This window comes from Mustela lutreola, chromosome 13 (genome assembly GCF_030435805.1).
Source record: "Mustela lutreola isolate mMusLut2 chromosome 13, mMusLut2.pri, whole genome shotgun sequence".
NCBI lineage: Eukaryota > Metazoa > Chordata > Mammalia > Carnivora > Mustelidae > Mustela > Mustela lutreola.
The window spans coordinates 48,482,902-48,510,309 of NC_081302.1; the positions used below are offsets into that span (position 1 = coordinate 48,482,902).

Here is a 27,408-nt window from a genome sequence, read left to right on the forward strand (position 1 = left end):
TCATTGGGCCAGGTGAGATACACATTTTCTGAAGGAACAATCAACTCCAATGTCTCCTTCTCCAAGAATTTTCTTTGTTCCCCCATATCCTGGATGGATTTTCCTTCTCATGTCTCCATGAATACTCAGGGTATATCTCTCACTGCACCAACCTCGTGGCTTATATGTCAAGTTCTCTTACTATAGTGTGAGCTCCTTGAGAACCCAGCCTGTGCATTAACTCATCTTCTACCCCTGGCACAGTTGTTCATTAAAAGGAAAAATAAGTGATTAAATAAATGAGTGAATGAAAATCTCTTCCAGAGCTATGAGACACACAGTTAGTGTAGATCTTGTCCCCAGACAAGAAATAGATGCATCCTTGGACTTGGTGAAAAATAACACAGTAGTGTCAATGCCTATATTTGGTACAAAACTTTTTTTTTTTTAATCTTTTGGAGCTTCTATTCAATATATATAACATATAAATATATTAAGTATCTATTCAATATATATGAAAGAATCAAGCATAAAGTGCTTACATCTTTAGGTTCATAAGGCAACAAAGAGTGATGACAAATCTGGAATACCTTTTTGGAGACACGAAGGTCTCTCTATTATGTGTTAGAGGAATGGTATGAAAAAATGCAAAGAGCTCCAGTCCAGCAGATTATAAACCTACAATTAGTACTACCTCTGCCTCTAACTGAAGACTTGATTAAAAAGTCATTGAATCTGTCTGTTTTCTTACAAAATGGGAATTATACTTCAGGAATCTTTCTACTCTAGTGTTTCGAATATAACTTTCAAAAGAACAGAGAACCTGCAATAGTAGAGCATGAGTTTCAAGTGAAATAATGGAAAATATTTGGAAGATGCTTAAGACCTATTAACATTATTTTCTCACAGTTCGTAATTAACAGATGAACTGATAACCATTCTAGATTGTCACAGGTTACGGGCATACTCTAATTTTCATAGAAGTGTTCATAATATTACTACAGAGTTTTACTTGTAAAAGTGAAAAAAAATACTGTCCTAAAAAACCATTAAAGGAAAAACCTCCAGCTGTATTCAAGTGTTTGAAAGATACAGTAATTCTAAGGCTGGGAAGGGTGTCCCTGCCCCCAAGGCAAAATGAGTTTTTAAAAGTTTGGGAAATACTGCCCCAACATTCCCAAATTGGAGTGTTTTAGCAAAAGTCATTGCTGTGCTTACTAAAAGCAAGAGAATCTCAAAATCACATTGAGTCTATAGTAAATCATGCAACACTTGTTAGGGAGGCTTTACGATGAGAACAAATGTGAGGGTGATAAAATCTCTCTATTTTCATGATACCAGCTGCTGGATTCTAGAAGCAGATGTTTGCATACGAGAAAAAGAGATGTCATTGAAACTTTTAAAGTTAGGTGAACTATGGGACATTTGCAAAGTTTGGTAATCAAAAATAAACTGAAGCGCCTCAGAGTTTGGCGAATATTTTATCCAGTCAAATGTAAAACCTGATGAATTCTGCAAGTCCTAAAACACAGCACAAGAGAGTGAAAAAGTTGGTATTAAGGTGGTCTCAAATAAATGCAGTCCAATAAAAACTTATTGGGCTTGAAAAGAATAATTCTTGGCAAATAATACAATTTCTTAAATGCCATATATTTGAATCATAAAGCAGCAGTGTCTTTAAAAATTTGTAAATGATTTCTTCCTGGCATTAAATATTCAACAGTTCCTTTTCAGCCCCCTGTATATGGAAGTAATTTTCCATTTCCTTCCTAAGACAAATTGACTATTAATAAGTTTACAGCAGCATTTCTTTTAAAAATTATTTTCAGAGATTGCGAGATGGCTGCTGAGAGGATGGATGTCACCATCATGTCCATGTCCATACTTTTGTAGAAGCAATTTGCTATTGCCTGTTGTGGGAAGGTCTGGGGAAAGACACTCATGTATTGGAAGGGTCAGAGCTGCAGTAACTGTAGTGCAGCATAGAAAACAGAATGGAAGCTTGAGAAGGAATATAAAAGTACCATCCTGTTACTTTCCTACTCCTGGTCAGTTCTAGGTGAAATTTCAAAGTAGGTCAAGCTTGTGTTCAGTGTTCCTAATCCTGCCTCAGTAAGCCCTTCCCAAATCCTATCTGCATGTTTTCACCCCATTTTGGTGGACAAGAGCTTCACCTTTTATTCCCCCATTTCCCTACTACTTCTTTTTTAAGTCATTCCTTCACAGCAAAGTATAGGGTGTGGAAACTTTAAACTGTTTCCTTTTCAGGCATAATTAGAAATATGGTGAAATTGCAGTCATTATGCAGTAAATTAGGGAGGGAGATGTGAAAGAGTGGGGCTCAGAGCCTCACCAAAGTGAAATCACATAACAAATACTGCAGTCCCTTAAACTAGCCTAATCCTGTTTGAATATGGGGTCCACAAGCAAAATTCAATCACTGACTTGAAAAAAAAAAAAAAAAGCAACAAACAACAACAAAAATCCATTAGCTTTAGTTTTTGTAGTTTTGCAGAATGTCCTCTGGGAAGTGGGAAGGCAACCCTTAAGAATGTAATTTAGCTTTAAAACTGAATTCACTGGAGCAAACCTGGCTTATTTAGTATTTCTATTATTCTCAACTTTCCATTGATTTTATTTTTATTAGATTTTAATCAGGGATTCCATTGTGAAACGCTTTTAACCCAGAATGTAATTTAAGAAGTCAGATTTTCTAGTGGAAGAGAAAGGACTGCAGAGTCGCAGAAATGAATAGAAAAAAAAAAAAAAAGGAAAGAAAGAAATTATAAGGCAATTAAATAAAAGGAGAAATGAGAAAGAATTTGAAGGAAGCAACTCCTGAGGATCAGAAAGTCCTGGAATCCAGTTACAGAGGAAGGGACTAAAAGCTGGCTACCTAAAAGGGGCTTCAGATTCCCGGATGGTGATGCTTCCACTGCCGTGGCAGCAAAGGCTGTCAACATAATGTGCGATGCTATTCCACTAGTGTCTGGCTTCAATTCAAGAACTTGGTTTCAGTCAACTATAAAGACAGCAGAAGCCTGATTATCCTTGAAATAATTGAGAACAGTCCTAAGCCAGCATTAGAGAGTTCAGAGAAATCATCAGACAGAATTTTGAACACTGCATATGTATTATTTGGGAAATGGTACAGACTACGGTACAGACTACTGAATTTTAGGGAAGGCTTACTAAATCTTTTTAAAGAAGAAAAAGTTATTGCTAACAAGCAAAATACTTTATCAGATTTCTGTAGTGGACAGAAATTCAGAGATACAGACACTTCTTTAAAGAAGTCAGAGTGGGTTGTTTTACCTACCTACCTACCTACCTATAATATTTGACAAAGGGAGCATGAAGAAAATCTAATTGACAAATAGAGAAGAAGGGCACAAAAAAAACAATCAAATAGAAAGAAACTAAAAACATTCTTTAAGAATCTTTTAAATTTCACTAAGAGAAACTAAAATAACCTCTTTCTATTAGAGGATTTATTAATATAAAATCCTTAAATCTATCCCCAGCTGTAGTGTCCTATATCACTCTTTCAATTAACTACTGAACCCTTTCAAATATTTTTGCTAAAATAATGAGTAACATATACTCATGTTGTATATTTGGGATGATTAAGCTGAGAGAAGCAAAAAACGCAGTAATCAGGAACAGAACTAATGGAAAAATCTGTGCAAAAGAGAAGAAAAAAGTAATATTTAAACTAATAATATAAAATCTCAAAGGCCTAAGTCTTTTGCAAAGGAAAACCATTATTAGCACAAAAATTTCCATTGAAAATGTGAAGATTATTCTTGCAATTGATTCTAATTTCTAAGTTAAAGAAATATTTTGATTTAGAAATAGAACATTATCTTTCTTAATAGAAAAAATTTAAACAAAGAAAGATGCCAACTAAATTAATATAAAAATGTAAACTATAATATGTACTGATTTTTTTTAAAGATTTTATTTGTTTATTTGATAGACAGAGATTACAAGTAGACAGAGAGGCAGGCAGAGAGAGAGAGAGAGGGAAGCAGGCTCCCTGCTGAGCAGAGAGCCGGATGCGGGACTCAATCCCAGGACCCTGGGATCATGCAGCGGCTTAACCCACTGAGCCACCCAGGTGCCCCTATGTACTGATTTTTTTAAATTGAAATGTGACAAGGCACTACTACAAATTTTTAGAAGAGAAAAAGACTCATAAGCAGGTTTCTTTTTTGTTTAGTTTTCGGTTTCTTTCTGCTAAGAGGAAATTTACTTTTGTTTCTTAGGAGATTTTAAAGGTATTAAAAATGGGTTTAATATTTGAAATATGACATGAGATGATTGCTTAAAGATGGCTGTCATCATCCTTCATCTGTAAAGAAAATTATTTTTTATAAGTGTGCATTGAATCATTGTTTCTCATGATGCTTTTCAAATAAATTAACAGCGTATATTGACCAAGACAATGTCTGATTGCTTCTTCAAACATTTTAAAATTAATTCTGAGTAAACTGTTCATTATGTGAATAGTATACACCCCTGGGTAAGTGGAGGGGGAGCTCTGAAGGCATGCCATTTTATTTCTAATGCTGATTTCACTACTTACAGCTATAGAATATTGAGAAAATTTCTTAATATCTACTAAATGTGAGAGTAACATTACTTACCTATTTATAAATGCAATGAAAAATAAATAGGATAATAAGTTTTAAGTGCTGAATAATTCATTCAATGCATATGAGCTATTTTGATGTTCTCCCCTAAGGTTTGCATACATGAACTCGGGTTTTAACTTACTCTTCAATATTTATTTGGTATCTAGTCATAGAAGTGGATCAGATTGTCTCTTTGAACAAATTTTACCATTTGGAGACAAAGTTGTGTAGAAAAGACACAAGGTTTGGCTATATCTAGAGCGAGGATAATATTCCAACCTGTTGCACAAATTAATAAATTTCCCATAAGCTCAGTTTTCTTAAATGCAAGATAAAAATGGTAAGTATTTGAGAGTTTGGAGGTTAAATAAGCTAACATTGAAATGCAGCTAGCAATGTTTATAGTAGATAGTAAAAACTCAGTAAATGCTAATGTCCTCCTCCAATCTAGATAGGTAAATGGATATTGATATAAACATAGATAAGAAAGAAAGAAAAGAGGAAAAAAGAGGAGGAAGAAAGGGAGGAAGGAAAAAGAAAAAAGTTGATATAGATGATGGACATTGAGATAGATAAGATGACAGACAGAGGTAAATAGAGAGAAGAGGAATGAGAGAGGGGGCGAGGGAGAGAGACAAGAGACAGAGAGAGAAAGAGGAGAAGGAAAGAGAGATCTCTCATCATAGAGTTTCTTGAAGGCACACTCCAAGTCAAATTTATTTTTGATGTTACTAAAGATTCTAACTCACCTTATGTATTACAAGGATTTATAGATATTTATTAAATAAATGAATTAATAAACAGTCAACAAATCAATGAAATACTACTTTAGTTAATCCTCCCAAATCATGTTTTAAAGTAGAAGTTAATACCTCTCCTGTAATTCATTATTACAGATTATCTAAGGGTGGCTTTCAGATTCCTAATATCTTTCCCATATTTATTAATAAGGATGTGTGGCAACTACTCATTTTAGAGGAGACATTTGCATTAGCATTCTCACTCTTACACTAGCAATTGTTTCATGTGTAACATTAACTAAAATATATGCCAAATGTACTTTCTTCTAAGAACAACAGCCACCTTCTTAAGGTATTATTTTCTGATACTGAAGTTGAAAAAAACAGACTTTCAGTATAAAGTACATCTTCAGACATGAATAAAACCCCTTCCTTTTTCCTTTTTCTATAAGGATCCTTACCCCTTCACATCGAATACATCACTCACGTGGTTAAAAAAATTTAAAGGGTTAATGTGAACAGCATATAAACTTTTTTTGCTTAACAGAGTTTCTCACGAAAATATAATAAAGGCAAAACTCTTTACTTACTCTATGCGGCTTTACAAAAAGTAGCCAGTGCATTATCCGTCAGTCACTTTATTACATACATAGATGAATCTATGTTAGGTTCTGTATTCAAATACTAAGATCCAACAACCCATTATTTAAACTTTGTCTAAAAAATTAACATATTAAATATGACATAATCAAAACCCATCATGATCACTTAAGTCACTTCAAGTAAATATTCAAATTTGTAGGAATTATAGATATTCTATAAGCATTCAAATACCTTTTATTGAAAATTTAAAACATAATGTTGCATTATTAGACAAAAAGTTGTTATGGTATATTTGGCAGTTAAAATTTATCAAAAGAAGGCCTTTTGGGAGGCCAACTTTTAAAAAACAGCATAATTGTAGTACAGAAATTTAAATATATATTAAACGGAACATATGCCCTTATGTCTGCATTGAATTTATATATGTGTGAATGTGTGTATTAAAATTTTAATAGAGATGATATGTGTTGAAGTATGTATGATATGACAGACTGCACTACAGGCAAAATGTATTTTCTCTGAATTGTCAACCAATAAATATCTTAAGAGAAGTAGTTTCTCATGAAAAAACTGAAATAATAAACATTAGAATATTTAAATACTATTAGAATTTTGAGAACTAGTATAACAAATATAAATGCATTTGTAATTCTGAAATTGACTTATCCAGTTGTTCTTTTCCTTTTTTATGATGATAAGACACAAAAACCTATTCACAATCACAGGGTCTAAGTCTTACACAAAAGAGCTGCTCACTTTTCTTTGGGTGAATCATTAGCAAATATTTCTTTGTGTTTGAAACAATAAAAACATCAAAACTACTAAAACAAAAAAAATTGAAGATAGACTTTTAGAAAAAAATATATGTATTTATTAAGAAGTGTTTCTTTATTATATCGCTATCAGGGCCAACAAGTACGTGTTTATTTGACATCCCTGCAGATTTAGATGTAAATCCAAAAACGGAGCCAAAACTTTGGCTCCGCTGTAGTTTGACTCTTGAATAACGACTTTGAGGCTAAAATTCAAGCTAAAAATAAACAAACCTTGCTAAGAGCTCTAAAATTCCAATCAGGTTTTCATTTTACCTAAATGAGGTGAATTTACTAAATTTAATCTTGTAAACTAGTATATTAAGATGTGCATACCTAATTAAATATGCCCTACTTTCCTTGTTGATAAACACAAAATGGAAAAGGTTAGGAAATGTCCATAAAGATATGAACAATCTAGTGACTTTGGTCAAGTTCTCATTTTAAGAAGATTACAGATTAATATCCATGGTCTTCCTTTTTCTGTTATTACTGAAGAATTGAATAGCTGCTTTCTGTCTGGGACAAGATCTGGATTTGCTGTTTCTTTTGATTTATTATCAATGGTCCATTCCAGCGTGATAAACTGCAACTCCAGTACTAATAGGTTTATAATGATTGCTTAAGCTTTACACTTTGTAAGCATTGGAAGGCTTCACTCACCTTGTTCAAGTGGTTGGCTTTTAGTTGAAGTAGTTTTCATCTTGAGTGCCTCCCTAACAGACATGTCACAGCAGGAGCCTTTGTTAGTGTCTTGGTCACTGTCAGCCTGATCACTGTCCCCGTGCCCACTGTCTCTCAGGCTGGCTCTTTCTGGGTCCTTAAACGTGGAGCTACTGAAATACATATAAAGAAAAAGAAGAGAAAGTGTTGTCTCTAGGAGTCTGAATCTGAAATGTAGTCTCTTGCAAAGCAATTTTGACACGAATGCAAATGGGGAAGCCGAGAAAGTTATTTAATAGGCCTTACCTTTGAACAAACTGCTGCCTGCTGCCCATGTAATTGGGCTCTGCGGGAAAATTGTCTGTCTGCGAAAGAGAAGGAAAAAAATACGTATAGTTGTACACTGGACAAATCTCCTGCAGAGCAACAAGATTTCCTAGTGGAAAAATGATTAATAATTCAAAAATTCCCTTAATCTTCAGATTTGTACATTTTAATTAAATTGGAAATTGCTGACATGTAATTATGTACTCAGAACAATTAAATGATTCCGGTCCACAAATTACCTGTTAAAGTAAACAATGAGCCTGTCATAACTGGCATTCTCTGTTACCACGAGGATGGATAACACAGTCTGTGTTGTTTCATTACTTAGATATTAAGATCGAACATTTGTGGGAGGAGTGGAAAAATGGCCTAATTTCTCCATATTAAAAGTGTGAATTATTTAATAATACTCATTTTTAAACATAATTACATCATCTGCTGGGATTCTATGCCCTCCTTGATGTAATATCACTTAAAGTCATCCACTCCTCAATTAAGAGATACAGGGCATTTACTTCAAATTTTGCCAATAACAATTACAAGCACGGCACATATGGCTGAACTCATCTCTATAATTCATTCTCATCTACATTCTTACTACGGCATTGAACTCAAAGCAGGCAGTGGAAACGGGTATTACTTCTGGTTATTAAAAACAAAGTAAAATGAAAACAAGAAATAAAATGTTACTTAAAATATTGAGAGTAAAGACATTGAGAAACCAGGCTTGTTTTTGTGGTTGTTTTACTGCTTCCAAACTGATGTGGAGGTCTGCCAAAAAGAACTGAATTCTCCTTGTATCACGGAACAGAGTCTTTTGGGAGAAAGATACTAGATCTTTCATAGATCTCCCTATACTGTACATTCATACACATCACTTCTTCTTGCAGCTGACTCAGCGACAAAGGTTCTCCTGTTTTCTGCATCACTTCATATCACACCATTGTGCTCTGAAGCAGCCACAGATTCATACAACATCATCTACCATGCAAGTATCAGTGACACGGGAGCATGCAATTCATGAAGAAGAGGGCCCAAGGTAAGGCTTAATTAGTACAATATGTATTTTCCTTATAAATAAAGTTCATTTAAACTAACAGGACCCTTTTTTCTTCCCATGTAATAATTTGATTTTGCGGCTTTCTTGAAATATTACTGGAAGGAGAAAAAAAAAAGATATGTTAAGAGTAATAGCTTAAAGTACTGTCTAAGTTTCACTGTTAAAAGTTTGGGGACAGGAAGTATCCTCATAAATTTCTTAATCTATAATCTTTTTCTGTTGTTGTTCAACTGACCGTTATCAAAGTGCGAAGATGAAGGTAAATAAGGTCAATACATGTCTCACTTCTAATCCACCTTAACTAGTAGTTTGTAGCAACTACATGTAGAAACATGTAGACATGTTTCATTAACATGTTTTACTAATTTTTAGATTCTGTGAAGCACCTTCAGTTTTCTTTTCATAATAGCAAACTACCAATTCTTAAGGATAACGATATTCTAGTAAATACAGTAGTGGCGGCGGGGGCTTGGGGGAACACCTGGGTGGCTCAGTCAGTTAAGTGCCACTTGATATCAGCTCAGGTCTTGATCTCAGGGTCCTGAGTTCAAGCCACATGTTGGGCTCTACGCTGGACGTGGAGCGTACTTTAAAAAAAAAAAAAATTAAATTGAATTAAACTAAATTAAATAATAGTGGCAAAAAAAAATACTGGGGCAAAATGTTTGCAAACGAATTTTTCCAATTTTTAAAATTACTATTACTTAAAAACTCCACATTTTAACTTAATAAGATCTGCTAAATTGGTCAAAAACATGCATGTAACCGATTATTGTTGTCAGTTGAAGACTAAGCCATGAATATCTTAGAATACTTCAGAAAAACAGAATCCTGGGTATGAAGGAGAGAGTAAAATGTAAAGTGAAAATGGAAACTCTAGCTTTTATAAGTGCTATTTTAAGTAACCTTGTGACTTTAATGGCTTTAATTAGGTGGAGCATCACAGGCTATGGATCCCTATTCAGTTAGACATACGGAGACAGACTGGGAAACTTCCCTTCCTCTGTTCGAATAGGGACAGTATCTGAAAGTGTTTGCCTATTGCTAAAGTTCTAAACAGCTCTGATGAAATACAGGACTTAAACTGAGAAATACAATACATTTCCCCACTGAATGAAGAGCTGTTTTTAAATTATGTGTGTGTGTGCATGTGCACGTGTGTATGTGTGTTTGCATGAATGAATCGGGGTGCTTGATGAATACTGAGCAAGAGTATTGCCATCAAATGTTATTTTGATGAAAATAGAAACACAAGAGGAAGTCGTTAAAAAAGGGATTTTAGACGAAAAGAAAGATGAGAAAAATAAAGCAGGGAGAAAGGCAAAAGAAAAATAGAAAGGAGAAAGAGAGAAAAAGGTATATATACTGTGGAGGAATGAGGGTGAAGAGAGGTAAAAAGGAATTAAAAAAAAAAGAAAGGTTGGTTTATTATTGTAGAATTTCACAAAGTACAACTTTTAAAAATTTGTACCTTAATCAGTAGCAGAATAGCAGAAGTTTACTAATAATGCCTGAATTTATCCAGTAAAGTAGGTAGAAATGTGAGAGGTTCTGTGTGTTTATAATTATCATAATGAAATAGCCATTTGGCCTTTAATAAACATATAACTAACTCACTATAAAAACCACACTGGTTTTAATATAGAAAATAACATTTTCATTATCCAGGCTCCAAGGGTGTCAGAAAACTCATTTAAACTAATCTGAATATAAAATAAATGTATTTGCATAGAAAAATGAAAATAGACCCAAAACAAAAGCCATATGTACCACAGCATCATTTAATTTAGAAATAGAAGGGTTTTAAGATATTTTCCAATAATGTACTCAAAAATTTATTTCTAGCTTGCACATATCTAAATCTTAACTTTTTTTTAAAGATTTTATTTATTTATTTGACAGACAGAGATCGCAAGTAGGTAGAGAGCAGACAGAGAGAGAGAGAGGGAGAAGCAGGCTCCCTGCTCAGCAGAGAGCCCAAAGTGGGGCTTGATCCCAGAACATCTCAGATCATGACCTGAGCCGAAGGCAGAGGCCCAACCCACTGAGCTACCCAGGCAGCACTAAATCTTAACTTTTAAGTCTAGGAAGAGAGTAAAATTTGAGGTCAGACACTTGTGGCATTTTAGGTTTCAGCAGAGTAATTAACTGTGAATATTTGTAATTCTTGAAAACTATCCTCTTCCATACAAACTAATAGTACAAACTAATGTTTTCCCTTCAAACTGAATTTGAATGCAGTAACTTTTACTTTGAAAACATATAATTTGTTTATTATTTTTTTCAAAGTACCTGGAGTTGGTAGGTCATTACGGAAAGTTCCAAAACAAACACATTAAAAACTTATGTGATGATCTTTTTAATCTATTTCAGTCAAGATAAAAGACAAAGGCTGTGGGATTTTTAGTGACTATTCACTCATAACAAAACAGGTCTAAAGTATCTTATCAAACTGAGTCCACCTTCCTAGTTTGACTTTTTGTTTTATTGTTATTTTGTTTGCTGAACAGGAAAACTTAGATGTTCCTTACTTTCCTTTGTACCGAAAACATGAAGAAATAAGCAAGTAATCACTTAAAGAGACACACAAAGTGGGTCTGCATGATATGAAGGGTTTCTTTGATTATTTGCCTCCATGTATATCTCCAAAAGTACTCAGCAGATTATAGCCAATTTATAAGTGATATTCAAAATCAGAATTTTTTGTCAGCAGTAATCAATAATAAACTATTCCTAAAGTATATCAGAATATATATTAATATATCCTACAATTTTCTCATCTTATTATAACTCTAGAAAACAAATCATGATCTAAAAAATATAAACATCCATGAGGAAGACCAAAAGGAAGCACTTACTGAAACTGAACCATATTGGCTGAAATTGGGTAAGTTCTTTATTTGTGGAAGTAGATTAATTTGATATGACTACTTACAAGTGGCTAAGGAAGTTGAGTTGAAAATGAATAGTAAAAGGAGACAAAATAGATTTTTGTATCATTAAAATAGTAAAAATAGAAATTTTAAAAATACATAAAGCATTTGACAAAAGTCAACACTTATTGATAAAAATTCTCAGCAAAATCTGAGAAGGAAACTTCCCCAACTGTATAAAGAGCATCTACCAAAGGGGGAAAAAAAAAAATATATATATATATATATATGTATATATATATAACTAACACCAAACTTACTAGTGAAACACTAAAAGTTTTCACCCTTGCTTTCACCACTTTTATTCACCATTGTAGGAAAAGACCCAGTAAGTTCAATATGGCAAGAAAAAGAAATGGGTAAATTAAAAAGGAAGGGGAAAATTTTCAGTTATTGTATTCACAAATCATATTGTTTAGGCAAGAAATAAAAAGCAATCAAAACGAATCACAAAAATTTCTTAGAAATCAATAAGCTAAGGTTGCCATATTCAAGGTCATCACACAAAAATCATTATTTCTATATACTAGCAACAAACTATAGAAAATCAAAATTTCAAAAACAATACATTTAGCATAGTTCCCTAAGATTCAAACACTTAGCAAATAAATATTTTCAAATGATAAGTACAGAATCTATACCCTGAACATGGCAAAAATTATGAAATGAATCAAAGAAGACCTAAATAGATGAAGAGATATATTGTGTCAATGGAGTGGAAACTCAACATGGTAAAGATGTTAATGGTCCTCAAACAATCTATACACCTAACATAATAATATTCATATTTACAGTATGATTTTATGTAAATATAGATGAGATTCTAAAATTTATAACAAGAAGCAAAGTGACTATAAAAGGCAAAATAATTTTGAAGGAGAATAAAGTTGAAGGAATCACACTATTTTGAGACTTACTAAGAAGCCACACTAATCAAGACAGTATAGTATTGTAGACAGAAAAGACACAGAGATCAATAGAAAAGAAGAGACTGCCCATAAGTAGCCCACAGAAATAAGGCCAATTGATTTTTGACAAAGTTGCAAAGGCAATTCAATAGATAATTCAGTAGAAATGAACCTTAACCTGCACCTCACATTTATATATAAACATATGTGTGTGTGTGTGTGTGTGTGTGTGTGAAAATGGATCATATGTCTAAATGTAAATGTAAAAATATAAAACTGTAGAAGAAAACTTAGCAGAAAATCTTTGTGACCTGACATTTGGCAGAGTTCTTAGACATGATACCAAAAAAGTATAATCCATAGGAAAAAAAAGAACCAAAATGACACAGCAATTTGGTATTTACTTTAAAGAAATGTAAACTAGACTCACATGAAAGATTTGTACATAAATATTTACAGGAGCTCAATTTGTCAAAACGGGAGTCAGCCCAGATATCTTTCAATAGATGAACAGATAAACAGACTATGGTACATGCACGTAATGGAAAACTATTTAGCAATAAAAAAAACAAACCACTTATGTAATAAAATGGATGAATCTCAAAAGCATTTTGGTGAGTGAAAGAAGCCAGCCTCAAAAAATCACATACAGGATGATTCTATTTATAAAACTTTTCAAAAAAGAAAATAGCAAAAATGATGACAAAGAAAAGATCAGGGGATGCCAAGGTTTAAAGTTGACTATAGATATAGCATAAGAAGTTTTCTGGGTGATAGAACTATTTAATATCCTGATTATGGTGGTGGTTTCATGAAGCTTTTATATGTACATGATTAAAAATACACAGAACTCTACACTCAAAAAAAGTTTCATTACTATATTCTAATAAAAGGTAATGGCAAATTACACTAAAGTGATTATCTGAGTGTCATATATACTGAAGATTCTTTCATCTCAAAGATTATAAAACTACAAGTTCTTTTATTAAGTATCTTCAATAAACACTGTTTCTGAACTTTGTCTTTTAAAATGATATAAAGCCAACTTTAAAATCTATGTAGAAATTTGGACAGACTACAAATGGATTCAAGATATAAAGGTCTATTTAGCCACACTAGCAAACCCAAGCAAAAGTTCTCTAAGACATCCACCTTAATATGAATTATTTAGCAAAATTTTCGTTAATTTCGAAGATCTTTTTTTTGTGTGCAGTTCCCATTTTCCCAGCCATACATAAATACTTCAAATGAAGTTTGCAGACTGCATTTATTGCAAAGGAACAGCTTTTTTTTTTCCCTTCTTTTAAGTAGGCCCCATGCCCAATGTGCAACTTGAACTTGTGACCCTGATATCAAGAGTTGCATGCTCTACAGACAGAGCCAGCCAAGCATCCCAACAAAGAAACAGTTTGTTGTTGTTGTTGTTTTAAACTTCAATGCAGGAAAGAAACATGGCTACATTGTGAAGAACTGGGATCCATCCTCAGAAACCGTGAGTTTCTAAATTCAGAAAATGCCTTATAAATTGATTCTGCATTTGGAAGTGAACAGAGTACCTTTGTAAAAACTCTAAAGACATTTTAATAGGAAATAGTTGGTGTCTAAGATGTACCAAAGTATATGCAAAATATCTTCAAAGTGTTTTTGCAACTTTGGTGGCAAAATTAGGATATACTATTTAAAATATGTGGTTTTATATTTTATATGAGACAATATATGAAAATTTCTCAGTTATCAAATACAATTCTTGTTATAACTTTTGCATTAGAAAAAAATCCTACATGCAGCACTGTAATAATCATAAAATAATGATAAGTGGGTGTTAAGTCTGAGCAATTTTAAACAATATTTGGATTTCTAAAAAATGAGAAAACTGTGGGATGAGAAAAATAAAGACCTCATCACTCTGAGTCTCATTTCTAATTAATTTCTAAGAAAAAAATACCAGAATGCTATTTCCCAAAGTATTCCCACAAAAGGAAGAGAGGAAAAAAATTCAGCATTAGGAAAATAGATCGTATGGTTAGTTTTCGCCGTCCTAGATGCTATTTCAGTAAATTCTAGAATTTAATCTGTGATTAGGGCAATCACTGTGATAAATACATACAAAATACCTTGGTGCTAATTTCCAGTATTCTCTTATATTTCCCATTACAGAGTTATGGGGCAGTTAGGAAATTTCCTATGGAGAAAATTCTTGACAAACGAAACAGCTCTGGCATTTCCAGAATCCTTGACGTGGAAACACTGGTTTCCTTGATATCCTTTCACCTTTCTGTGCCCGTTTATCAAAGATGAGACCTTTGAGACAGAGACTCAGTGGGTGAATTCACTCCACAAATGTACATTTAGCTTGGGCCCTAGGCAATATTTTAAAAATCCAGCTTTCAACAATGTAAGGTTCACAACATCTGACATCTGATCAGGAATGATAAGGTATGCAATAAACTAGGAAAATATAATCCATGGCTAGGGGAACATCAAAAAAACAGATCCAGGCACGAAAAATATGATGAAATTAACCAAAAAGAATCTTAAAAATCTGTTCGAATATTAAAAATATGGTCAAGAACATGAAAGCATGAACCTGAGAATAAGTGTCTCCTTAAATGTTGAGTCCTCAGTACCTCCCTTTGTATCATCTTCATCTTAGGCCTGAAGGAGAGAAATAGATGATACAAAAAAAAACCCAAATGGAAATTCTAAAAGTGAAAACTACAATATTTGAAATGAAAAATACATTAAATAGGACTGACAGCAGATTAGACACTTGAAGAAAAGATGCAGCATTTTGTACCGGGTTCCAAAAGCATTTACCTCAATAATTGTGTGTGTGTGTGTGTCTGTGTGTGTGTGTGTTACACACACACACACAGTTCCCAGCCATAACATAAATACTTCAAATGAAGTTTGTATTACTCCATTTATTGCAAAGGAACAGTTTTTTTTTTTTTCTTCTTCTTTCAAGAAAGAACATGCCCAATGTATAACTTGAACTTGTGACTCTGAAATCAAGAGTTGTATACTCTACTGACAGAGTGCATGTATATATATATATTTCACAGACACGGGGCACCTGGGTGGCTCAGTGGCTTAAGCCTCTGCATTCGGCTCAGGTCATGATCTTAGGGTCCTGGGATCAAGCCTCACATGAAGCTCTCTGCTCACAGAGAGCCTGCTTCCCTCTCTCTGCCTACCTCTCTGCCTACTTGTGATCTCTCTCTCTCTCTGAAATAAATAAATAAAATCTTAAAAAAAACCCACAAACACAAAGTATAAATATATATAATGTTATATTTATACTTTGTGTTTGTACAAGTTTTACATATTTGTGTCAACATTATATTTTTAAATTTGTAATATACTAGAAAGCAGAGACAGGTATGTCAAATACCAGAAGGATTTCCCAAAGATTGCAATACAAAAATGAAGAAAGTTTTAATTCGAGAAATGTTGATTTAGAATAGGAATTGTTAAAGAAAAACGAAAGTATGTCCTTAACTCTTTGAAGTCCTCATTAAGAGAGAATTTACTTCTCACAAACAAATTTGGGTTTAGTTGTGTAGTATGCTGTTAAATCATAACATTATAGCTTCAGCTATACTAAGATGATCTGTGTTATCCTGTTTCAGAAGTACAGGGGAGTGGAATTTTCAAAATTCTTTTGAATTGGGCACATAAAGTTCACTGCATTTATTGATGCCATTGGGTTGAAAACAAAGTCAAACAAGTTGAACTTTTCCCTTATTTCAAAGGCACTGCTTTTCACATTGATAGGGAGCATTCTCTTTGCAGCACACTAAAAACAACTGAGAGTTAAGAGGTGAATAATTCACTTTAAGCCTTTTCATACCGACATTGCTTCTGATAGCTTTGCCTTCAACAGAATATATGGTGTGGTTCTTTCTACATTGCTGAAGTAGGCAACAGCATTTTAAGCCACCACTTATAAAGTTATCTGACAGCACCTATGGCTTTGGAATTTTCAAAGAGCATGAGGTATGGCAATAACTGTATTTATCAATGATTTTCAAAATAATATATTTTATATAAGTATAGTATGATCGACATTTATGTTTTGCAACCAAAGGCATAATAAAAACATGAGAAATTCTTACCACATTTAGCAAAAACTAGCATTACTTTAAATTAAAAATGAGACGACAAGAAGAGCCACATCCTGTAAAGAGAACATTTTAAGTCTACAGCTCAATTAGGATGACTGAGATGATTTTTTTAAAGTTATGTGGCTACATATTAAAAGCTCTTGCAAATGGTAACTCTTTTGTAAAGGATACTGATAATTTTAATAATAACTTGTGTGCCAAATTTAATTATGTAATTTTGAATTTTAAAGAAAATCATCTTTGACAAGAAAGAAGAAAATTGAAATAATCAAAAGGTAAGAGGAGTTGCTATTTGTTATCTACAAAAGCACACAAAATAAAGAATACTGTACATTCTTTTTAATATTTGCTAAAGGCCACCAAGTTGCCACTGAAAGCATATCTGCTTTCTCACTGGCAAGGGCATAGAGTTATGCCATGAGTTGATGTCTTAGGGAGAAAAAAATCCAAAATTTGAGTTGCTAACTTCAACATCTCCAATTAACCCATTCTCTTCAGTACAATCAGCCTCTCCATTTCAATGCTAACTAATACTCAATCTTTTTCTTTTTCTTCCAGTGATGGTAGTGGTCATAATGTGGAGGGGGGAGGGAGGTCGGGAGTTAATTCCTTTCTGCTTCTTATTTTGGTTGGTTTTTGCTAGTACTCAGCCAGATATGTTGTCTTAGAAGACTCTCCTCTGCTTTACTCCTATCATGCTTTTTTTTTTTTTCTATCTTTATTAAGTATACTGAAGGAAGGGTGCCTGGGTGGCTCAGTCTTTAAGCATCTGCCTTTGGCTTAGCTCATGAGCCCAGTGTCCTGGGATCTAGCCCCATAGAGGGCTCTCTGCTCCGCAGGAAGCCTGCTTCTCCCTCTCCAGCTCACCTGTGCTTATGTTCCCTCTCTTGCTATCTCTCTCTGTCATAAATAAATAAAATCTTAAAAAAAAAAAAGAATATGGAAGGATTATCCCACTGGAGGGAATACCTACAACTGGATTCTCTGAACAGTCAAAGGTCTATGTAGCCAATGAATGAACATTCATTAGAAGTCTGAACTTCTAGAACTCTGACATATGAAGAGAAAGAGAGGAAAGGGAGGGAGACAGATTGGTGACTCATGATTTTACTTACTATCCCCATGAATGCTGAATCTTCTGCAAGATACATTTCCTTAAAATCTTATTAGGGTTAAAGAACTTGCTAACAAATAAAAGGAAGTTTTCATAAATTGATTTATTTAGATTCAAACCAGTTTTCAGTCTAATTCATTTAGCTAGTATGGACAACCATATTGCACTGAATCTAAATTTATGTAATTTGTGTTATTGGGCACTTTCTGTGATACAAGGCTTGGAGTATTCTGTCTTATATTAGGACCTACAAAACCGTATTAGTGATATTTATTATTCATTCTTCCCAACTGACCTAGAAGACATAATAGTGTTACTGTCTACATGGTTTCTTTAACAGATAAACTACAGCTAACTAACTTCCATAAAGTTACCCATCATATAAGCAATTCATTGCAGAACAATAACCCTTGCTGGTGACTGCTAGGACCAGTCAATTGCTCTACTACCTCTCTTAAAAACAGAGAAAAATAAGGCTCCATCCCAATATTTTCAGAATTGTTAATGAGAAATTAATGTAACTTGACTTGAAGTGCTTTTAAAAATTACTGTTACATACTAAGAAAGAAAAATGCTACTAACATCCCTAATAATAAGACAACTCATTGAAAAAGTCAGCACTTCCCTGCTTGACTTATTCTTTCTAGACTTGCATGTTAAATTATTTGAATAGCTGAACATTTTATATAACTCCAATAACCAGATTTATTTTCCTTTGGCCAATAACATAAAAAGGTAATTATGGCCATTTATTACCAAATATTCTAATGCATGTAGTAGGCTTAACTGTATGATTACTTACCATCATGACAGACATATAAATTGCCAAAATAGGCACTTCTGAACACTTACCTTTTAAAGTGCAAAAGAAATTCAAGGTATTACTTATAGTCTATCATTATGTAAATACCAAAAAACAAGAACTAATTTAAAAGGTGAACCAAACTGTATGCCTGTTATCCATTTCATCAGCTTATTTTTTTCAAAATACACTCAAATTAAAAACATTATGAATGATTTTGATACACAAAGTTCACCAGACTTGCTCCCCCAAATATTACATTTTTAATCATAAGATAAAGTCAATTATTCAGGTAACTCATTTTGCTAATGAAAAAATTATCAAGAAGATCAGGTTCCTGTCTGATTTTGCATCTACCTTTCAAATAATCACCTGTATAGGTATAGTCCAGGTCCTAATAGGATTTAATAAATAGAAGGAATTCAAGGTGAAATTGAGTGATGCAACACCTTTCTCATTTTTTTCCTTCTTGCAAGTCTTGATAGGGGAATTTTTAACTCTTTAGGGACAATGATGCAGGCAACCAGCTAACCAACCAATATATTTTACAGTAATTAGTAAATACTTTGGAGGAATTTTGAAGCCCCCAGTCTTTTGCATGGGTTTCAAAGATAATTTATTATGTTTTCAAAAATTATAAAAATCATATACAATTATAAATTTTCAAAAAAAAATTATTCATTGTATTTGAATTTGTCTTGAAAAACAAGAGTAATGTGAGAATACAATTATGAAAATTTAGGAGATAATATACAAGGAATTTGGAAGACCTGTCCTCAGAAATGACTATTACAAAGTAAAAGGCATTTCTAAATTTGAAGAAAAAATTAATTATTAATCAAATTTTGAGTATTAGAATATGAGAATATTTATCATTTTCCTAAGAAATATAGGAAGAAGTAGCACATTCAAAATGTATGGGAAGAGTCTATTTTAGGTTGGCATTCATTCCTGAAATTAGAATAAAGCCAAGTGTCTTTACTAATGTTAACAGATTTTTAATTAAACATTAGCACAAAATGAAATGAATTATCTCTACTCTTTATCAGACTGACACTTAATACCTAATTCAAGTATCCCCAGCTTTCTTTGCTTGGAGACTTCAATTCTAAGAATTTTTTCTCATTGGGTAAAAGCAGCAGTCTTACCTACACAATCATTTCAGAGATAATAGGCTTTCATTCTTTCATATCTAATTTGAAATAACGGACAAATACCTTGATCTTGTTAGAGACTCTTTATAATTTACATGGTATAGTTTTTTTTTAAAGATACACAAATGGAAAGAAATTAAGAAATGTTAACAGTTAGTAATACCTTACAAAAATAGTTGGTGAACCCTGGCCTCTGGCCCGCTATCTGTTTTTGAAAATCAAGCTGTATTGGAATTCAGCCATGCCCTTTCATTTATATGTTGTCTATGGCCACTTTCATGCTTCAATGGCAGAGTTGAGTAGTTGTGACAGAGACTGTATGGCCCATAAACCCCAAAATATTTACTATATGACTCTTAACAGAAAAAGTTGCAGGCTCCTGGCTTAGAAAAACTAAGTCTCAGTTCTTAACCTTTTAATTACAATTTTTACTCTATTCACTCCTGCAGATAAAATACTAATGAGGCATTTTCACATATACACTCTGTTTTATTAGGTCATAGTTTAGGGGGAAAAAACAAAACCCAAAATTCATTTTCATCCTCTGTGGGACAGACTTCTCTCACAGAGTTTGCATTTTGAAGGTGCCCGATTGAAAAACTGTTTATATCTTTTTTTAAAGTGGTTTTCAGTGTTAGGTGATTTGTAGCATGTTTATATTCAATTCCAAACTACTTAAAACTATGGAAACAGTACCATCATGGGAACAACAGAAAACAAAATGCACTTAAACACATTAAGTTTCCTGAAGTGTATTACAAGTTCCTCTAGAGTGTACTTAGAATAAGAGTAAGTAACCTGTTCCTTCCCAGAAAAAAAGAACACTTCTGTTCTTGGTCCTTTATCTCCTGTGCTTCCTTATGTATTTTACAGGGTGATTTTTGTCATTGTTTCTCAACCCCTCCAAATCTATTCCTTCCTTTCAACCTCACCAGCTAGAACCATTATAATTTCTATTTTACAGACGGAGAAACTGAGGCCTGTGGAATTCATGAAAGGTTAGACGGAGGTCCCAATATGAGTAAGTAAGAGGAAGAAGTTTCTTTTCACTCAAAATTTTGCACTATTTCAAATAAACAACCTGCAAGTACTGTAATGATCCATCTTCGTTTTGTATGTATTATGCTTTGCTTTCTAGCCTATTTATCACTGTCTGATGTATTTTACAGATTTATTACTTTCATTCTAATACTGCTTGTTAATCAATGCTCCCTACTGAGTACTGATACCAAGTCACACCCCCTTGAATGGCTTTGTTCCTATAATTGTTCAGCTCTGAATCATTTTAAACAAAGATAAAAGCAATGAGGCCTACTGGTCAACTTTGATTCAAATAAAAGAATCAAAGCCAGTTCTATGATTAAATCTGATGATCCTGGGATGCTTCTGGAGTCTCCAAAATTTGGAAATATTTTCACTCTATAGGATCAACTTATAGAACTTCTTGAAGCTTCTGCCGATTGTCACTTTGAAAGACCCTGAGGCAATGTGTCATACGTACACTGGTCCCAGCACAGTTTCTGAAGCTTAGTATACGGAGGCCTAAAGAATTCTTTTCCAAATTGACCTGCATTCTAGAAAGTAAGTTGCAGTAACTCGGAGTAGCGATTATTCATGCTATACAATGTTTTCATACTCCATAGATACCTCAGTAGAAATGTATGTCAAACATGATATCCCAACTGGTATAGGAACAGAAATCCTAAACTCTGAGTCAGATGACACTAATTCTCTATTCCTAGCTAGCTGTATATATGTGAGTAACATTTCTGTGCTTCAGTTTTCTCACATGAAAAGAAGTGTAAATGAAATCAGATGTTATCATATGTCTCTAAATTTCTGGCATTCATTACAACAGTTCTTTTGTGCAAACTTTTCTTCAGTTTCTACCTGGTGTGAGTTTTCTTCCTATAAGGTCTCCCTGCATAAAAAGCACAGTTCTTAAGTTAGACTTAATAATATCTTTCCACTTCAGAGTTTACTTTGGTAGTGTAAGAAGTTTAAAATATCTGTAAATTACTTCTTCAGAAGACAGTCGACCAAAAAAAAAGACAGTCTACCAAAAATGGTCATTTTTTGAAATGTCTACTTAACATTTAAAGCAAAGGTGACCAGTCTTGGTTTAGAGAGGTCAAAGTGGAAATTTACGATAAAATAAATTAGCATCCCAGTAAAATTATTTTTTAATATTGTAAGTTTTATGGAATAAAATTGTACTCTTAAACAATTGCTAACATTTGGGCCAACTGAAATATTGTTTTTATGGAAAATATGCCTGCCAATCAGTACCCTAACTGCTTCAGTGCTTTATGTCATTTGCTATTAACAACAACAATAACCATGTGTTAATATTTATTCAACATTTAGTATTGATTATATCCTTTTTATGCATAATCATATTGCATCTTGAATTTTGATTATGACAGCTCTATGAGTAGCAAATATTATTACACTTAATAAGAAAACAGAAAAAAAAGTTAAGCAACCTGTTCTGGACTGAAAATCTATATATATATAGATATATATGGATATAGATATAGATATATAGAAAAGCTATCTATCTATAGATAGATAGATATAGATAGATAGATAGATAGATATCTACAGATAGATATATTTTCTTTTTAGACCAAGAACATTTGGAATTGAATCTCAGTGTAAAGCATCAAACTGTCAATCAGGGAGTAACTGATTAAATGAATTACCCATTAATTGGCCCAGAATTCCAGCATCATTAAGGTAGTATGAAACTACATCATTGGCATGGGATGATGTCTACCTGTGATATACTTATATAATTTTAGGCAAAAAGCAGCTTAAGATATTGTGTTTAATATATACCTATGAAAAAATCTAGTTGTGTGTCATGTTTATGTGTGTACTTAACAGCATGGGAAGACAGAGCAGTTTATGAACCCTTATTCAAAACCCTGGCACTTAGAAGACATGTTTTGTAATCCCAAACTCTTTCATATTTCAGAATGACATTTTGTTGTACATGTCATGTTTTACCTATCCCAGCAGAGAATGGTACAATACCTCAAATTTAAACATTTTAATATGTCTTCAATAAAAAAATGTTTATATTAACACTAAGTGGAACTAGTAAAGGTTAAAAATAGTCTTAAATCAGTTCAGGTCTGAGTCTTTTGGATCTGTATTTAGAGAAGGGACTGTGGATCTGAACAACAAAAGGTTAGCAATAGCTACCTCTGAGTACTTAATCATAAGCAATTGTAACTTTTTAAAGATTTTATTTATTTATTTGAGAGAGTGACAGTGAGAGAGAGCATGAGAGGGGATAAGGTCAAAGGGAGAAGCAGACTCCTTATGGAGCTGGGAGCCGCATGTGGGACACCATCCCAGACCGGGATCATGACCTGAGTGGAAGGCAGTTGCTTAACCAACTGAGCCACCCAGGTGCTCAGCAATTATAACTTTTTAAATGCAACTTTCTGTGTGTAGACCTGGCAATTCACAGACCTGTACCCTTGGGGCTAATAATACATTATATGTTAATAAAAAATAAAAAATTTAAAAATAAAAAATATATGTAAGTTTCTCTATTTTCAGACTACAGATATGTAATGAGTTCTTACAATGCACCAGGTGCTGTTTTAGGTATGTTTTTTTAGCAGAGGTTTTGCAGTAAAAATTATTAAAATGCAAAATATGGCTAAAAATATGATAAATGACTATAGTGACTATAAATAAATAAAAACATAATCATTTAATTTGGGGAAATAAAATTAAAAAAAGAAAGAAACTCATTCTGAATCAAAAAATCTGAAGTTATTTTAATGCAAAAATTTTGATTTTTTGCATATAAGAGTTTTATAATAATGGCTGTTATTCCCGAGAGTAAAATCTCTTCTAGGGAAACTATTGACTTGGTGAAAATCAAATAGGAAAGAAGTAACTGGCCTTGCAATCAAATGTAGCCAATTCATCCCTAGAGGCTGACTACAAATTCCCAGTTCAATGTTAGAGGAGCTGAAATCCAAAAGGCAATAGACTAGCAGAGCCAGAATCTCAACTATACAGGTCTAGAAGCACAGTCTCAGAGGAGTAGCTTCATCTTTAGGATATCTGTCATGGAGCACAAAACCAAGTGTCCAAAAATCTCATATATTTACCTTTCAGTTGTCCTTGAGAAACTCTTCTTTATACATTACTTAATTCTATGTTTTTTGAAAAAAGTATTATGTGCCCTGCTTGTATGTACATTAGACACATTTTTGTATTAATATAAAACACAAAGTAGATAGTTTTTCCCAAAAAAGAAGTGAAAAAAAAGGAAGAATTTTTCTTTTTTCTGATAGCTTGCCTCCTCCTCCCTTCTTTTGAAAACTGAATCAGGTTGTCACATATAGTTTGAAAAATAGGTTTTTCCTGTCTGTGAAGGAGCATGGGTTTATTCAAGCAGAGTTAGGTAGTTTATAAAAGCCATATACTTAATATAAAAAAGGCAAGGTATAAAACTCTTCCTGTAGTCTAATTTGATTTAAGGTTCCCGATACCCCTTTTCTTAAGAGGACAGAACATCACAATATGAAATGGTGCACCTAGTAGCACAGTACATAAATAGCTCGGGCTGAAAGCATAACAATAAGCTCTCTGTCTATTATTGCAGAACCAATAAATAAGCATAATGAAAATCATGACACATTATTACATTACTCTGTATTGCCTCTATTCATTAAAAAAAAAAGATGAGTGCATTTAAAATAATTTCACATGTCAAATGACACTAAACCTTCCAGTTGAGATGATATTGAAAGATTGAAAGGAATATTTGTAAAGGGCAGATGCATGGTCTTATGTGGCTTATATCAAGATTACAATAAAAGCACAAAGAGTTGGAGATATAACTACTTCATTCCAAACTGATAATAGCACAGTATCCCAAACAGTTACATCATTCACCTGTGCTATGTGTGTTCTGATATTAGAAAGTCAATAAAAAACACATTAACAAGCTTTAGAAAAGACTTCCCTGTCAATTAGCCCTTGGATGGATTCTATGTTTTCAGTTTCCCTGTTGATTTAATATACTAGATTATATTAGCAGCACTGATTTGTAAACAAGAAAGATCTGAATCCTATTAATGGAGATATGCTGCCAAAATAATCAGCTCCCTACTTAACAAGTTTCCAAGTATTTGGAAAAGCTGTGAAATGGGATTATAAGGTTAAGCTGTGTACATCTGGCTCATCACTATATAAATATTTCGGAAATTTGATCCCATAGGCTGAAGAAACACCTGTCTAATCATGACTCTTTTCCAAGTTACATGAACTTCCGTGAGCAGAGCAGTACACAAATGCTGACCAGAAATAATGATCAATTTACATGATGTATTTCTCATGTTAGGCATATAATTTTATTATGTATCACTCATCTGAGTTAAGACATAAGAAATATTTTGGGAAGGTTCTGTGGCATCACATTTATATTGGCAAAAGAGCTTGAGAGAGGTGCAACAATTTTTTAAATGCAGGATAACCACCTGAAGTACTAAATATTGCTTTTTTTCCTTGGGTCATGGTATATAGTTCTAGAGTAATTGGATGTTGTAAGCATAAAATAGTATAATATGGACCCAGAGAATAATTAATGAGAAGCAGGAGTTCGTGCATAAAATAACAGTAAAAAAGTTCAGCAGTCCCTCTAGTTAATCGAAACCTTAATGAATTTGAACATCAGTTGGTTTAACCAGATCCAGGATTAAATAACTATGCTGACTCTTTGTCAAATATACACCAGCCCATTAGGGCTGATTTTATGTTTTTCAAATTTTGTTCAAAGAGGTAATTGGGTTAAAAAATGTACTGAATATGGCTCTTATCAAATTAACTTCAAATGTCCAACTTGAAAACATAGATTTTGAAACTGTGGTCCAAAATGGCAGCTAAAGGTCAATGAATCAAATTTCCAATTATATTTCCTGGGAGCAGATGGGTGCAATGAAACCTAATGATTGAATTTTAAATGCTTTCATGCACCTTTTATCTGTTGCCCAACATGTTGATTCTACCTTAATGCTCTAACAAGATAATAGGTTTATTACAATTAAGCAACTGAAATGATATCTCCATTTTCCAATTATTTATATCATATTACCTGGGGATATTGAATCAGTGCTCCTTTCCTTTCCCACCCTTAGTGCCTTTCCATCACCATCCTACACCTACCACCAAACAAAACCCAAACTTTAATATCATTAAATAACAGATGTGCCCTGGGAGATTTGACATCTCTAGTCAAATGATGAGTGCTTAAAATGAAGCCCAACTTTACTGAGGCTCACTGAGAAACTTGTTAGTTCAAAGGTATTTGTTGAATAAGTTTAACTATAAATTTCCTTTCCTTATGGTATAAACTGATATATTAGTCTATTTCTCTGACCTGCATGGGCTTAATATATAAGGAGGGTTTATCAAGTAGTTTAAAAAAACAGTATGCTCTAGGAGCACCTGGCTGGCTTAGTTAGGTAGAGTGTTAGACTCTTGATCTCAGGGTTGTGAGTTCAAGGCCCAAATTGGGCGTAGAGTTTACTTTAAATAAATAAATGTTTTATTTACAGGAATGGCAGATGGAGGATTTTATCCCTACTATAGCTCAGTAGAGCACATTCTTGTCCCAAGAACAAAAGTAATGAATTATGAAAATGTTTATTTCATTGCTTTTATATAAATCAATACATTATCTCTTAAAGTCTAGATGAAAGAAAATCCAAAAAGCTTTTTATTTTAACTAATAAACAAAAGTTTCTCATGTATTAAATGCATTTTAATAATGCTAAAGATAGTATTATTTAATCCAACCCTTCTCAAATTCAACTCACCCCGCTATAGCTCCACTATAGGAATCAACTATAGGCATCTGAGGTCTGAATGTACATATATATAGTTAAATATGTTAAATAGCTTAAGGTGATAAACAACACCACGGGCTCATCTATATCTATATCTATATCTGTCTATCTATCCATCTATCTATATATGTCTGCATTATTTAAAAATATTTACATTAGATGTAAATGTACAACGTTCTTAAGGTATCCCTGTAAAAATATATTTTCTGAATGGATATCACAGAAAAGAGACCAGATGAAAAGAATAAGAAGAAAACAAGTAGAACAAGTCAGCATAAGACACAAATAATAATTCCCTTCCTTTTGCTTCAAACTAGGTACTTTGATCATTTTTAAATATCTAAACAGCTTTTTGAAATTTCTAAACAAATAATACATTTTCAGATTCTATGGTTTTATGTGAAGACTAATATAAATGCACAAAACCTGGTATATTTGTAGCACATTCACAGCTTTTCCAACATTGTTTAGAAGTCACATTTCCAATAGATTTCTAAGCTGTATCCTTTTAAAAGAAAGCATGTATGATAGGTCAAGGAAAGAACATTCAGAGAAATGAGTAAAATTCAGACAGATTATGGATGATGATAGGCCCAGTTTCTGATCTACTGAGAGGTTATCTGCTCCTAGTACTCGGGCTTTTCTTAGTGACAGGAAAGCAAGACCCATCT

The 27,408-nt window shown here is 33.1% G+C and overlaps 1 protein-coding gene across 6 annotated transcripts in view; it reads right to left on the minus strand.

The window, feature by feature from the left end:
* The window catches only part of PCDH17 (protocadherin 17), a 98,994-nt gene that overhangs the window by 54,718 nt on the left and 16,868 nt on the right, over positions 1-27,408 (minus strand). For 4 of the 6 annotated variants that reach the window (XM_059143892.1, XM_059143894.1, XM_059143891.1 and 1 more), the window contains 2 exons: positions 7,741-7,799; positions 7,435-7,607 (listed from right to left, as the gene is read on the minus strand). In XM_059143892.1, coding sequence (XP_058999875.1) covers positions 7,435-7,607; positions 7,741-7,799 — 232 coding nt within the window. Of the gene's footprint in view, positions 1-7,434; positions 7,608-7,740; positions 7,800-27,408 lie in introns of those variants that run through there. The other 2 variants (XM_059143893.1, XM_059143897.1) reach the window with 2 other exon arrangements.